The sequence below is a fragment of the Octodon degus genome, unplaced genomic scaffold (genome assembly GCF_000260255.1).
Source record: "Octodon degus isolate 3935 unplaced genomic scaffold, OctDeg1.0 scaffold00240, whole genome shotgun sequence".
NCBI lineage: Eukaryota > Metazoa > Chordata > Mammalia > Rodentia > Octodontidae > Octodon > Octodon degus.
The window spans coordinates 614,393-626,019 of record NW_004524816.1 but is presented as its reverse complement, the minus strand read 5'-3'; the positions used below and the strand labels follow the sequence as shown (position 1 = coordinate 626,019).

Below are 11,627 nucleotides of genomic sequence, written 5' to 3'. Positions count from 1 at the left end.
AGCGCCTTTGCTGCTGGAGCTGAGTCAGTGTGAAAAGCGAGGAAACGTACATTCACTTGTACCACAAATGGTGCTGCTGAAAATAGCAAGAAAAAAATCATTTTCTTAAAAGAGAAAGATGAGCATGAATTTCCATACAGATTTTTTAAAAAGACATTTAATCTAGTAAGAACAATACAAAGGGATTATATAAATTTATTTCTCATGTAACAATTGATTAAAAAATTCTCATTTTCAACGTGAATTCCATCTGTCATTTTTTTTAAAAAAAAGTCACTAAAAGGACAAAAACCCACACAAAAATACAATCTATATCTGTTCTCTATTTACAGATAACCAGTCACTATTAAGGCGCAGATTGATTAAAAGCTAACATTTATTCAAATAATCCAAATATTCTGTGCATCGTGTAACACTGACAACTTGGTATAGTGTCATAATCCCTTTATTCAAGAGAAAGTGAGAAAAATAGCTTCCAGTGTTTTTATTTATTTTTAACCACCCTATTTTACCTATTTTAAGTGGGACAGTTTTCCCTTTGGCATAAGAACACACTTCATAAAATGTGTATTGATTTAATACTGCATGTTCATCCTATCTTCCTCTTATTTGTAAAGGCACAGCAGAAAGGTGAAGAGCTCCAAATGGTTATTTCTTACTTTGGGGAGGTCTTAGGGAATAAACAAATTTCAAAATCGAGTTGCTGAGCAGGAAACCAAGCTGGAGCTACCACGCTCCGGGGAGCGCTCAGCGCCGCGCTTTCCCGCACCGTCCAGCCAGCGCCTGGGGAGCGCCTGTGCACGCGCACAGGAAGGCGGCACTCCACGCGCCCAGGGAGCGATTGGGTTCTACGCTCCAAGGCAGATGAGATTGAGCTCATGTTACATAGGTGCATCGTCTACGCCTTCAAGGTGACCAAGGTTCATTTTTTAAAGTGAACATTTGTTCTATGTGCAAAATACATCTTCAATTCTTGCTCTTACTGTGTACGTTCCCAATGTCTGTAAGTTTATCTAATGCCTTCTATGAAGAGCACGTGACAGTGGTTTATGTCGACAAAGAAAGTCTTGGATACTAAATATAAATAAGCCATTACAGGTAATTGAGAACATTTCCTATGGGAAAACTTTCCAGCAATTTAATATACTTGGAAATAATATTATTACTTTGAATAAAGAAAGACATTTTGGTGATTTTCTTCACTGACCGAAAACCTTCATAAATCCACAATAAGATATCTGAAGAGACTCAGGAGACGATGTTGCCTGATTTCTTGTACTTTCACAGTATGATTGTAATAATAAATCCAGCCACTTAGAAAATGGTCTCGCTTTTCCCTTCAGAATTCAGCTATCTTTATATAAAAACTGTCACCCTGGAGACTTACATAGCCTTTCTGTTCTCAATCCTACAGGAAGCAATTTCAGAAAGTCCTGTGCCCACACGGAGCACAGTGAATGTGTACACCGTAAGGACATAATGTTTTCCTTTTCAAGATGGCAACAGTGCTGTCTTGTCAGATGGTTATTTATCTTCTTAAATAAAGTGACAATCTAGGGCTCCAGTTATTAAATGCCATCCATTCTCTACCATAAATCTCTAGCATATCAATTTCATCAATTATGTACTGTATGCTTATAATATCTAAAAATAAAAGTTTGATATAAATAAATGTCCTTTAGTGGCAGTATACTAAATAAAAACAGCCCTTTGCCTTCAAACAACCATTAAAATCACTTCAGCGATATAGGCAGCAGCTAAATATGATGCCTGCAAAGGGTTAATATTGCAAACTCCGTCTGGTCTGTCTTGCACCTGGCACCGTGAGCGCGGCTCACCGTGAGTGTCCCTAGGATGCTGACGCGAATGCCGAGAACCGGTCGTCACCGAGTGCACGCACATTTCCCGAAGTCACAGGGCAGTCTGCAGAGAATCTAGTATCCAGTACCATGTCAAAAAGAGGCTGGACTTAGCCAGAAAAATGTGAACAAATCTGAACTGTACCGATATGAAATGGAAAGAAAGAAGAAGAGAAAAAGAGAACCTCCACAGGACAAGAATCAGAACATGTAAAGTGCTGAGAGACCTCCATAATTCTTATAAAGCAGTACCAGAAATTCCATGTTGATTATTATTATTTTTTTGTATTCCCCAATACCAAAAAAAACAAACCAAAAAACAACTTCTACGTTTTCTGGCATCCCAGATGTTAATTTATCCTTCATTTTCAGTGAAAAAAAAATAAAATAAAAATCAGTGCATATGTTATATAGGTTTTTAAAAAGAAATAAAGCCCTATGCTTGTACTGTAAATTCTGTCCAAATGCCATTTTAAAAAGTAATCCACAAGCAGCACTCTGTGCAGCAGTGCAGGGAGCGTCTTCTCGGCTGCCATCCTTCCCCCACAGAGCGCAGACGTGAGCAGATGCGTTGGTCCCAGTACAGACCCTGGAGTGCCGCGGACGGTGGCGGTGATCAGAGGTGGCCGTGTGCCTGGAGGGCCCTGTTACCAGCGCCCACTGACGCTGGCAATGTCTGAGTGATACTGGCGGGGAAGCCTCCCGCTCACTCCACCTTCCAGGAAAGAGGCACGTGCATTTGGTGGTTCGAAAAGCTTTCTTCGGTTTTTATTTAGTTCTGGAGAGAAAGAGCAAGAGAGAAATGTTAGTAGCACAACAGAAAAGTTCTATATGCTACAGGACATAGCATTTTAGCTCATAAAATAGTGATGCAGTAAGTTTTTTGGGGGAATGTCAAGTCTGGTAGCAAAAGGAAAATTCTGAGTTAATGGTGAAGGCATACTAGAAAGTCTGATGTCAGAAGTAGCATATTGGTAGCTTATAAAACCAAGGACAACAAATAGGTTTTATGGTGGTTACAGAACTCTCTGGGGGCTAGATCATCTTCAGAGGCTTCTAACCATGTTAAACCATTTGAGCTATGCCAAAGGTTACTCCTAGGGCAGAGGGACAATCAAGGCCAGTAATGAGTATAAGAGAGGACACAGAAAATTCGAATACTTCCTAACTCATTTATAGCAAACACAGCAGCCATTAAGTTATTGAAGTCAGATGTGAAAGACGCCCTGTACCTACACATGAGGTAATGGAGAAGAAGAACACTGAAGCATTAAGCATTAAATTGGCCCTCATGGCTCTCCCAAGTCATTAAATCTATGCCTCCTGAATCACAAATAGGGGAAGAAGTAGAAGGTTTGTTTGAATAAAAATTGAACATAGTATGAAAAAATTCACATAGTACAAATCACAGCAGTTTAGAAAATACGTACTTGAAAACAACCAAAATTTGTATCCAAATTTTCAGAAAACTACAATGCTCTACTGCCATTTTGAAGGAACTAGAATTCTTAGAAACACTCCTTAGTTTGTCTACTGCCACGTAAAAATTATTAACTATGAAGGTAAAAAGTTAACCTACACAGACAACCTTGTTTATGACTACATATCCCCCCTCAAATGACCCTGGAACCACTAACGTAACTCTCTATAAGGAGGAGTCATACTATGGGGATTATAGCTTCTGGTAACCACCAAAAGCAAGTATCTTAAGACTTATTCAATTTCAAATAGATCATTTAAAGTTATCCTTTCTGTTTCACTTCAGGTAAACTGCAGCAAGTCACCTGACGTTACATTTATATTGCAATGGGGCTCAATTGTTCAACCACATGTACAATGCATTTGTGAATTCTGAGGTTGCCCTATAAAGAATGTGGAGCTACAGTAATGCTAAGAATGAGAACAAACTAGGCTGTCAAAGTAGATGAGAATGGACATAGGGCCCGAGATGCCCCTGACCCCTTCACTCTGCAATGTGGGCCAACACCCTTAATATTTCACCCCACTCGCTTTCAAAATGTATATGCCTGCCTTGTACGGGTCAAAGCAACAATAAAAATAATTCTCTTCAGTTCACATACAGTTTTTGGAAGAAAGATTAATGACATTATATGACAAGCACTTTACCTTTATTTTGTCCTATTTGAATTCTATCTAAAGAATAACTATAATTTTCATCTTAACATAAGAAATATGACTTTGAAAGTAGTTGATGTCACCTATCCATTAAATGGTGACACCTCGGATCTCTGATGGAAAGGTCAGTGGCCCTTGGATAAAGATCAACCGAGGCATCAGGCACACAAACTTAGACACGGGGAGTTGTAGGTATGCCTGGTACAGAGCCTTGCTTTGTATTTTAGTGTACCAAAGTTAATTCTTAAATTAAAAAGCTGGCAAGCTCCACAAACAAATGACACATGCGGGCATGCATATTTGACAGCTACTGTTTCAGCTTTCTGCATAATCACAGCAGCAAAGAAATTTATACTAGAAGTTGAGCATATGCATCCTGTGAAATTAAAGCACACGTGGGGCTGTCCAGTTGGACCCGTGACCATGTGCCGTCGGCACGAGTCAGCATCCAGAAGACTCATGAACACAACATGTGACATTTTTGGAGATCAGGATGGAATCAAGCACGCTTACAGGAACATGGCGAATGAACCAATCCCCTAGGTGGACTGCCTGGTGCATTACACTCAAGCGTGGAGGCCACCTCTGGGCGCTGCTTTCATGGAGAAGCAGCCTGCCAACAGGAAGGAGTGCCCTCGTGAGAGAGGCGCAGGGTGCCAGGCGGCGCAACGCCCTTCCCTAGCACCTGAACACGTGCCACAGAGCACATGAAACTGGGCCAGTGAAGACAATTTTTAAAAATAAATGTTGAAAACTTTTTCCTGAAAAATTACATTAGCTACATCTCTGAGAGCAGATAACGGGCTTGAGGGAATCCGATCATTCCCTGAAGATGCACGTCTGTGGATGTTTTTCACAAATGTGAAGTGGTGATGACATCTTCCAGGGAGGCTATCAAAAGTCAAGTTCGCCTACTGAAGAGACTTTAGAGGTTTTGTTGTCTTAAATTAGAAAGCAAACTTCCTCCTCTGATTTTTTTCTCAGTAAGCCTAAGGAATATTTGGGATCATACCAACCTTTTTCTTTGAAATCCCAAGGTTCACACAATCCTGGCAGCTCTCAGGATCTTGTTGCGGATCTGAACAGAGTCACAAACTAAAAGAATAGGTCGGGAAATGTTAGATCTACCTGTGGCTGGGGCAGGAAGCGCGTCTACAGGACACTAACCTTCCTTTCAGTGAGTCTGGGTACAGCCAGTCAAATCAATCACTAAACTACTCTGAGAGAAATCTCTGAATTTAAAAAAATCATGAATTTGAAAAAAATCAAATGTATTCTTTGATCCATCTCTACTAGAAATAAATTTCATCTCCTATAACATCTGAATACATGTCTTCTGGCCCCAGACAAAATAAAATCTCATACTGAGTAGATCTGATGATACATTTTTAAAAATATATAAAATTTTAAAAGGACTTTTGAGCAAACTCAGAAGGTAACGGAACTGTGTAAGCACGAGGCCAATGCGTGCCAGAGCTGCCTGGCTGCCTGTGTCTGTCTGGAAATGGAATGTTCTGAGACTGTAAATAGATGTCTTTGTTATCAGGAGCTTGAATTGGAGGAAGAAGCGTTTTGATGAATGGTTTCTCAATAACAACTTATTACTTGTAGAGAAAACAATTTACCAGGTCCGAACAATAGCAGTCAACAAAGGCAAAATCATCCTTAAAATAATCAAATATTCCATACTGTGCAAAGCATTCATAAGGCATCTTATTCTACATCTGTAGTTCCCTTTAAGAGCAATAGAACTGAACCCCACTGAGAGGAATTCTAAGAAGAAGAACATAACCTCCAAGGATACATGCCAGAGGATTAGAAAAAACCTTTAAAGCAAGAATTCTGATCGCTGCTCTACTCGCCTGAACCCAGAGTGAATGGAACGGCTATATTCCAGAGAAAAGCGGTCAATGATTCATCTGCAGCCCATGACAGTATTTAGTGATAACTGCTTGAGTCTACAAGCTCTAGAGAGTCTGGAGGTGGGGTGCACATAAAGAATTTAGTTCTTATAGTGTCACTGCTATTCCACAAATCTCTAGAGACTGCTTATAGACTGCTGGTACAAGATGTGGGCCTACCAGCACATTTCAATTGTGTAGGTGTAATGAATACATGAGTTCAAGTAGTGTGTCAACTTCATTTGTAAGTCCATAAAACAATGCAAAAGTATATAAAGTTAATTTGAGTCATAGAATAGCTTGTGGAGATAAGCTCCAGGGTAAGCAAGTTGAAAAACTAACTCTTATTGCAGAAGGTAAAAAAGAAAGAGCAAAGTAATATCCTGCTAGTAACATACACTGTTGAAACTGCTCAATATGCCCATCAAGCCAGATGACAGGTGACATGAAAGGACTTAGAAAAGGAGGTGACCTTACACGATCTTCTGGCCCAATCTACTTTCATGAAACCAAAAGAGGATTGGAAACTTACCCTAGATCTCAGGACAGGGCAGAGGGGAAAGCCCAGGTCTCCTGTTTGAATTCAGTGTTCTCTTCACTACATCAAAGCTAACTTCTGAGCTAACAGGGATTGGACCCCTACGTAGAGAGTGCTACTAGTGCAGTCTCTGTGGCACACCTTGGGTAGTAGATTTCTAAAATGATGTGGCCAGAGCTCTATTCACAGTGAAGCATAACAGCCACCACCAGAAAGCTCACCCATGGGATTTTCACCCCTCTTTAAAAGCTACTTTGCCTCAGTCTACTTTAGATGAGGATTTTGTATGCAATTCCCTACTAAGTAAAATGGAAAACCACTGAAGTTTTAAATTTATTTGCCACCTTCATTAGTGAATGCTGTCTGGACTCGACTTCCACCAGCTGGCTACATCTCTGTCGTCATAGCAGAGAAAGCCAGCAGAGTCAATGCTCACAAGCAGCTAAGTCAGTTTCTCACAGTATTGTGTGTGACACCTGGCGTCTGTTCTGACTGCATCTGTCTTTTTGAGGGAATGGCACATATATAAATTGGGCATTGAAGAACCTTAGTTCAAAGTCTTCAAAAATTAACCCCCTATTATTTCTTCCTCGTATTTCTCTAACACATTTTTGAGGTATATTAACTATATATCTGCCAGTTCCTGGCTCATCACCGGCCCAATTCCTTTCAAGTGAGCATCACCTAAAAAATACAGATGGAGCTTATTCTAATTCATAGATTATGGAACAGACACACAAAGTGGGTGTTTTGCAAAAACAGAAAACACTATTGTTTTCCTTCATTCTGTAACTACTTTCAGGATACTGTATCCTTTTGATGACTCATGAATTCTATTAACAGCATTAAAACAAATAAATAATACTACCAGGCTCCTATCTATACCAAAGTGTGGTACTTTTTGTTCAAATTCATGATCTCAGTCGATGTGCACAGACACATACACTTAAAACTGACATTCAATCAAGAATATTTATTCACGAACACAATGATTCCCACTTAGAGCCAAGCCCAAAAGGAAAAGTGAACTTTCTTCTCCCTGTGATGTTCTGTATAGAACAATTCTGGGTCTAGTTTTCTGAAGAGATCTGCTTCAAGCATTCTCGGCACTGGGCACACGGTTGGCACAGCAGCCCTTGAAACCACCAGCAGCGATGTATTAGAAGAAAAGCAAGTGCAGATGGGAAGCCCCCCCCTCCCCTAGGAGGAGGCCCTGGCAGATGTGTTTCAGATCTTAAATTATGTTCACCTGAGATGGCAAGCAGCATTTTCCTTCTGGCACCAAAAGTGGCAATGCCCAGCTCCTTCAGATCCTGGTCTGTGAGAGTGAGGAACGTCTGAAGGTCGATCTGCAGGCAGAAAGAACCCACAGCCAGCACGTCAAGCTCTTACCTTCTTCACCATTGTAAGACAGCTGCGTCGCATATGCATTTATACCTGTGTGTTGCCTGCCCTTAAAAGCTAACGGCGGTCTCATGAACTGGAAGAGAGTGAAGGGACAGGGACTGCCCAAGCACTCATACTCCAACCCGTAATTTACCGCAAACTGAGACAGAAGTTTAGTTCTGATCCCAGCAGGCTTGACAAAAAGGAAACGCAAATGTTACGCTACTTTTGTGAACTGATACAAGGAAGAGTATGTACTTGCACAGGAAAAAGGAAAAGAGCTCTTAGATTTAAGTTCTAAATTTGTCCAGTGTATCTTTCAAGAAGCATCTAGGTAATACAACAGATGGTGTCTTCACTGCGCTGTGCATGGCACTGAGACAAGGACTTGCAAACTGTGTCAGATCGATGGTTTCACTTGGTGCAGCCCAGCAGACCATAGTCCAGAGACTACTGAAAGTAGTACCAAAAGAGTACTTGCATTATACTGTAATTATATTCTATGGCATCAGCAGCAAAGGATGGAGGGAAATAGCTAGGGGCCTTGTTTTTCCTTTGAAGACAACGTGGCTGACTAGAATGGCAGCAGACTTAAGTTAGACTTGGATTCAGACCTCAATTCTGTCACTGTCAGTCAGGGACATGTAGGATTAAAAATACTGGACAGAGGGGCTAGGGAGATAGCTCAGTGGAATAAGTGCTTGCCTGACAAGCACAAGGTTCTGAGTTCGATCCTGGTACTACAAAAAAAGAAAGAAAGAAAAGAAAAGAAAAGAAAAGAAAAGAAAAGAAAAGAAAAATACTGCACAGAAAATCCCAAACTTATCCACTGCAGCAGAAGATGCACCCTCCCTGACCAGCACATGTCTGCTTCTGTTAGTTGTTCCTAAAACAGTTCCTCTTACTTGTATTTCTTAGAAATGGCAGGTCACTGTGATGCATGCTGTAAGAGCCAAGCACAGACTGCCAAGTACTCTGCGTCTGTACTTTCCCTCGGCAACCCCATAAAAACCTCCTTCCCCAGGCCTCTGAGGCCTGACACTTCTGTAAGGTTTGCCAGTGCCCATCCAAACATTAAACAGATCTGCCTCCAAATCCTGGGGGTCGTGTTGGTGTTTCCGCTGGGAAGCAGAACGAGTTCCATTCCAGGAGAATTGTTCATAACTTGGACTCATTCCTAAGCCAACGAAGTGAGTACTCTCAGACCTGTGAAAGTTCACCACCCAAATACTTGTAAGTCGGGGGCATGCCTACCACGTAGGGCTCTTATAAACACTTAATATGACTACAGATGTAAAGCACACTAACAGGCTTACCAAAGGGGTTAAATAATTGGCAGCTATGGTTAGTAATAATATACACAGTCTGGCTGTGAAGGTTACTAAGTGAATCTTCATAACACCAATGAGGTTACAGAATGGGGCTACTATGAAGGGGAAGCAGATCACAAACCAAATTCCAATGCACCATATACAAGTAAAAAAGTACTTTGCATTAAATTGCACTAAACATAATTTGAAATTTTCTGTCAATCTGACATTACATCTAGATCTTATAAAACTCTAAAGCCAGCTTTTACCACAGTTCGAGAGATATATTCTTAGAAATTCTACTCAATGGACACTAAATTCCCCCAACTTCCTTCTCAAGGGCCATGTAGTTGTGTTCCAGGCTTCACAGGCCACATGGGCACTGCTGTGCTGCTACCACTTGAAAGCAGCCACAGACAATAAGCAAAGGAGCATGGCTGTGTTCAAATAAAGTTTTACTGACAAAGTCAAGCAGCAGGTCTGCAGGCCACCGTTTCCTAACTCATGCCCTAGTTAATAAAGTATTAAAGAAAGCCAGTGGCTGTAGAGTCCCATGTTTTCTTTCTTCTTGGAGTAACAAGGTTAGAAGCACCAATGACAAATGTACTTCTGTGTGTCTTTGAATAGGAAATACAGATTAGCAAGGAAGGCTTTCTTTGTGGCTGAAGAAGTTAGCTCCACATTTGGTCTCTGTGCCTCAGTCAGCGATCTGCATCTAAACAGCAGGACAGAGATAATGGAGATGGTGCTTTAATGTGTGTGGATGGAAAGGTAATTCAGCTTAGAAAGTCCATGGCTAGTGGAGCAAAGAGAATGACATCGATTGCCTTAAATCCAATATTCATACAGCAATCTTCCTTCAGTGTCACAAACACAACTATTCAGCAATTAAACTTACTCATTCATTAAGCCATAGGCAATACATTGAACTTATGATACAAAACATCTAATAAAAGTCTTCAATTCTTTGTTGACTGATATACGATCTAAAATAACTGACTTAATCAGATGTTCTCTCACATGAATTTCAATCAACTAGCACCAAATCTGAACTAAGACTTGACTTGAAAAATATGAATTTCTGAAGCCTTCTACCATTCTGACGCTTTGGGCTAGCCACACCCCGGTAGTGGGCAGCACTGTCAGCAGCGTGCTGAGGGCCTTCTGTGCCTGCTGGGGGATACAGGGCTGTAGCTAGCCCATGGGACCAACATTCATGCACTCTGGGGCCCAAGACAGCTCAGCTCTGTTTCTGTTCAAGAAAAGCTCAGACTGTCAATTCATGAATGAAGGTATTAAAATACATTTTGTGAGAACAGATCTCACAGTGTGGCCAGGAGGGTCAAAAGCAGCCACAGACACCTATTTCATCTGGTGCTACTCACTTTTAAGTGTCCTTAGCAAAACAGACTCAAGCACAAAACCCTCCGAGTTGACACTGGACCGAGGGCTGCTGTGACCCCAGAAGGTCCACAAGTGAGCACACCATCTGATGGCGGTGAAGGCCGGCTCCGGTGCATTTCTGTAAGCATGACAGTCTATACATCTGCTGCCCTATGTGCACTAATTGTGCCACATAAGAAATGACATTTTTCTTAACAGCAAAAACAAGGCACACAACCCAAGTAAATGTTCCATCAAAGCACATTCATCCGTCAGAGAGTGACCTCCTTCCAGAGGTCAGCATATGTACAGCAAAAACAAAGACACCAGGGAAAGTACCAGCTGACCTCTTGTTGCTGGAAGACGTCTGTGTATTTGCCCAGGCCGAGCTTGCTGAAGAGCTCCGGGAGATCCGAGCCCTTGAAAGAGCTGTTCAAGTTACAGCCATTGCTTCCCGTCAGTGAGGAGATGCAGTCCATGTAATTGCTGCTGCTGAGATACTGCTCCGCTGAGAGGCAAACGAGAGACAGGCTTGATGTGTAAACACCCAGAGAGAACACGGTTTAATTAAAAGCTTTAATCACACAGATATTTCAGCTTTCATTGTTCAGCTGAACAGAGCAGTTGCTGTAGAAATGCAGCAATCTTTTGCTGAAATATTGGCTTTTCATTAAGGAAATGCTGGTTATTACCTTCAGGGAGGCCCTTGCTATTTATAAGTTACACTTGGGAGGCAAGAATTCCGCAGCAGTGCCTCTGTAGTTAATAATCACTTATCATATTCTGCTGGAGAATTCAGAAGCATCTGCTCCTTAGAAATGATTTGATGTGAACTAAATGAGGAGTTGGGAGGAGGATCCCCGAGACGTAAGGAAGGCACGGAAAGTCACCAGAAGTCCAGGGTCCTCTGGGTGGCAGGATGGCCCCTCGGCGGCCACAAATGTGCTTTCCTTCCTTCACAGGAAATGGGCAATGTGGAAATGTACAGAGCTCATTCCTAGTAAAATACGATTTGGCCAGCAAGTTCACCAAATAGAATGCTCCTAAAATTAGGAGTAAATATTAATTAAAAAAAAAAAAAAAAAGGCTGGGGAGATAGCTTAGCAGCCCAAGC

At 41.4% G+C, this 11,627-nt stretch overlaps 1 protein-coding gene across 6 annotated transcripts in view; it reads right to left on the bottom strand.

The window, feature by feature from the left end:
* Positions 1 to 794: 794 nt before the first annotated feature.
* Positions 795 to 11,627, bottom strand: part of Bicc1 (BicC family RNA binding protein 1) — a 290,776-nt gene continuing 279,943 nt past the window's right edge. For 4 of the 6 annotated variants that reach the window (XM_023706121.1, XM_023706122.1, XM_004645871.2 and 1 more), the window contains 3 exons: positions 10,861 to 11,021; positions 7,684 to 7,783; positions 795 to 2,637 (listed from right to left, as the gene is read on the bottom strand). In XM_023706121.1, the coding sequence (XP_023561889.1) occupies positions 2,507 to 2,637; positions 7,684 to 7,783; positions 10,861 to 11,021 (392 nt within the window). In that variant the 3' untranslated portion in view covers positions 795 to 2,506. Of the gene's footprint in view, positions 2,638 to 5,011; positions 5,091 to 7,683; positions 7,784 to 10,860; positions 11,022 to 11,627 lie in introns of all 6 variants that reach the window. The other 2 variants (XM_023706123.1, XM_023706124.1) reach the window with 1 other exon arrangement.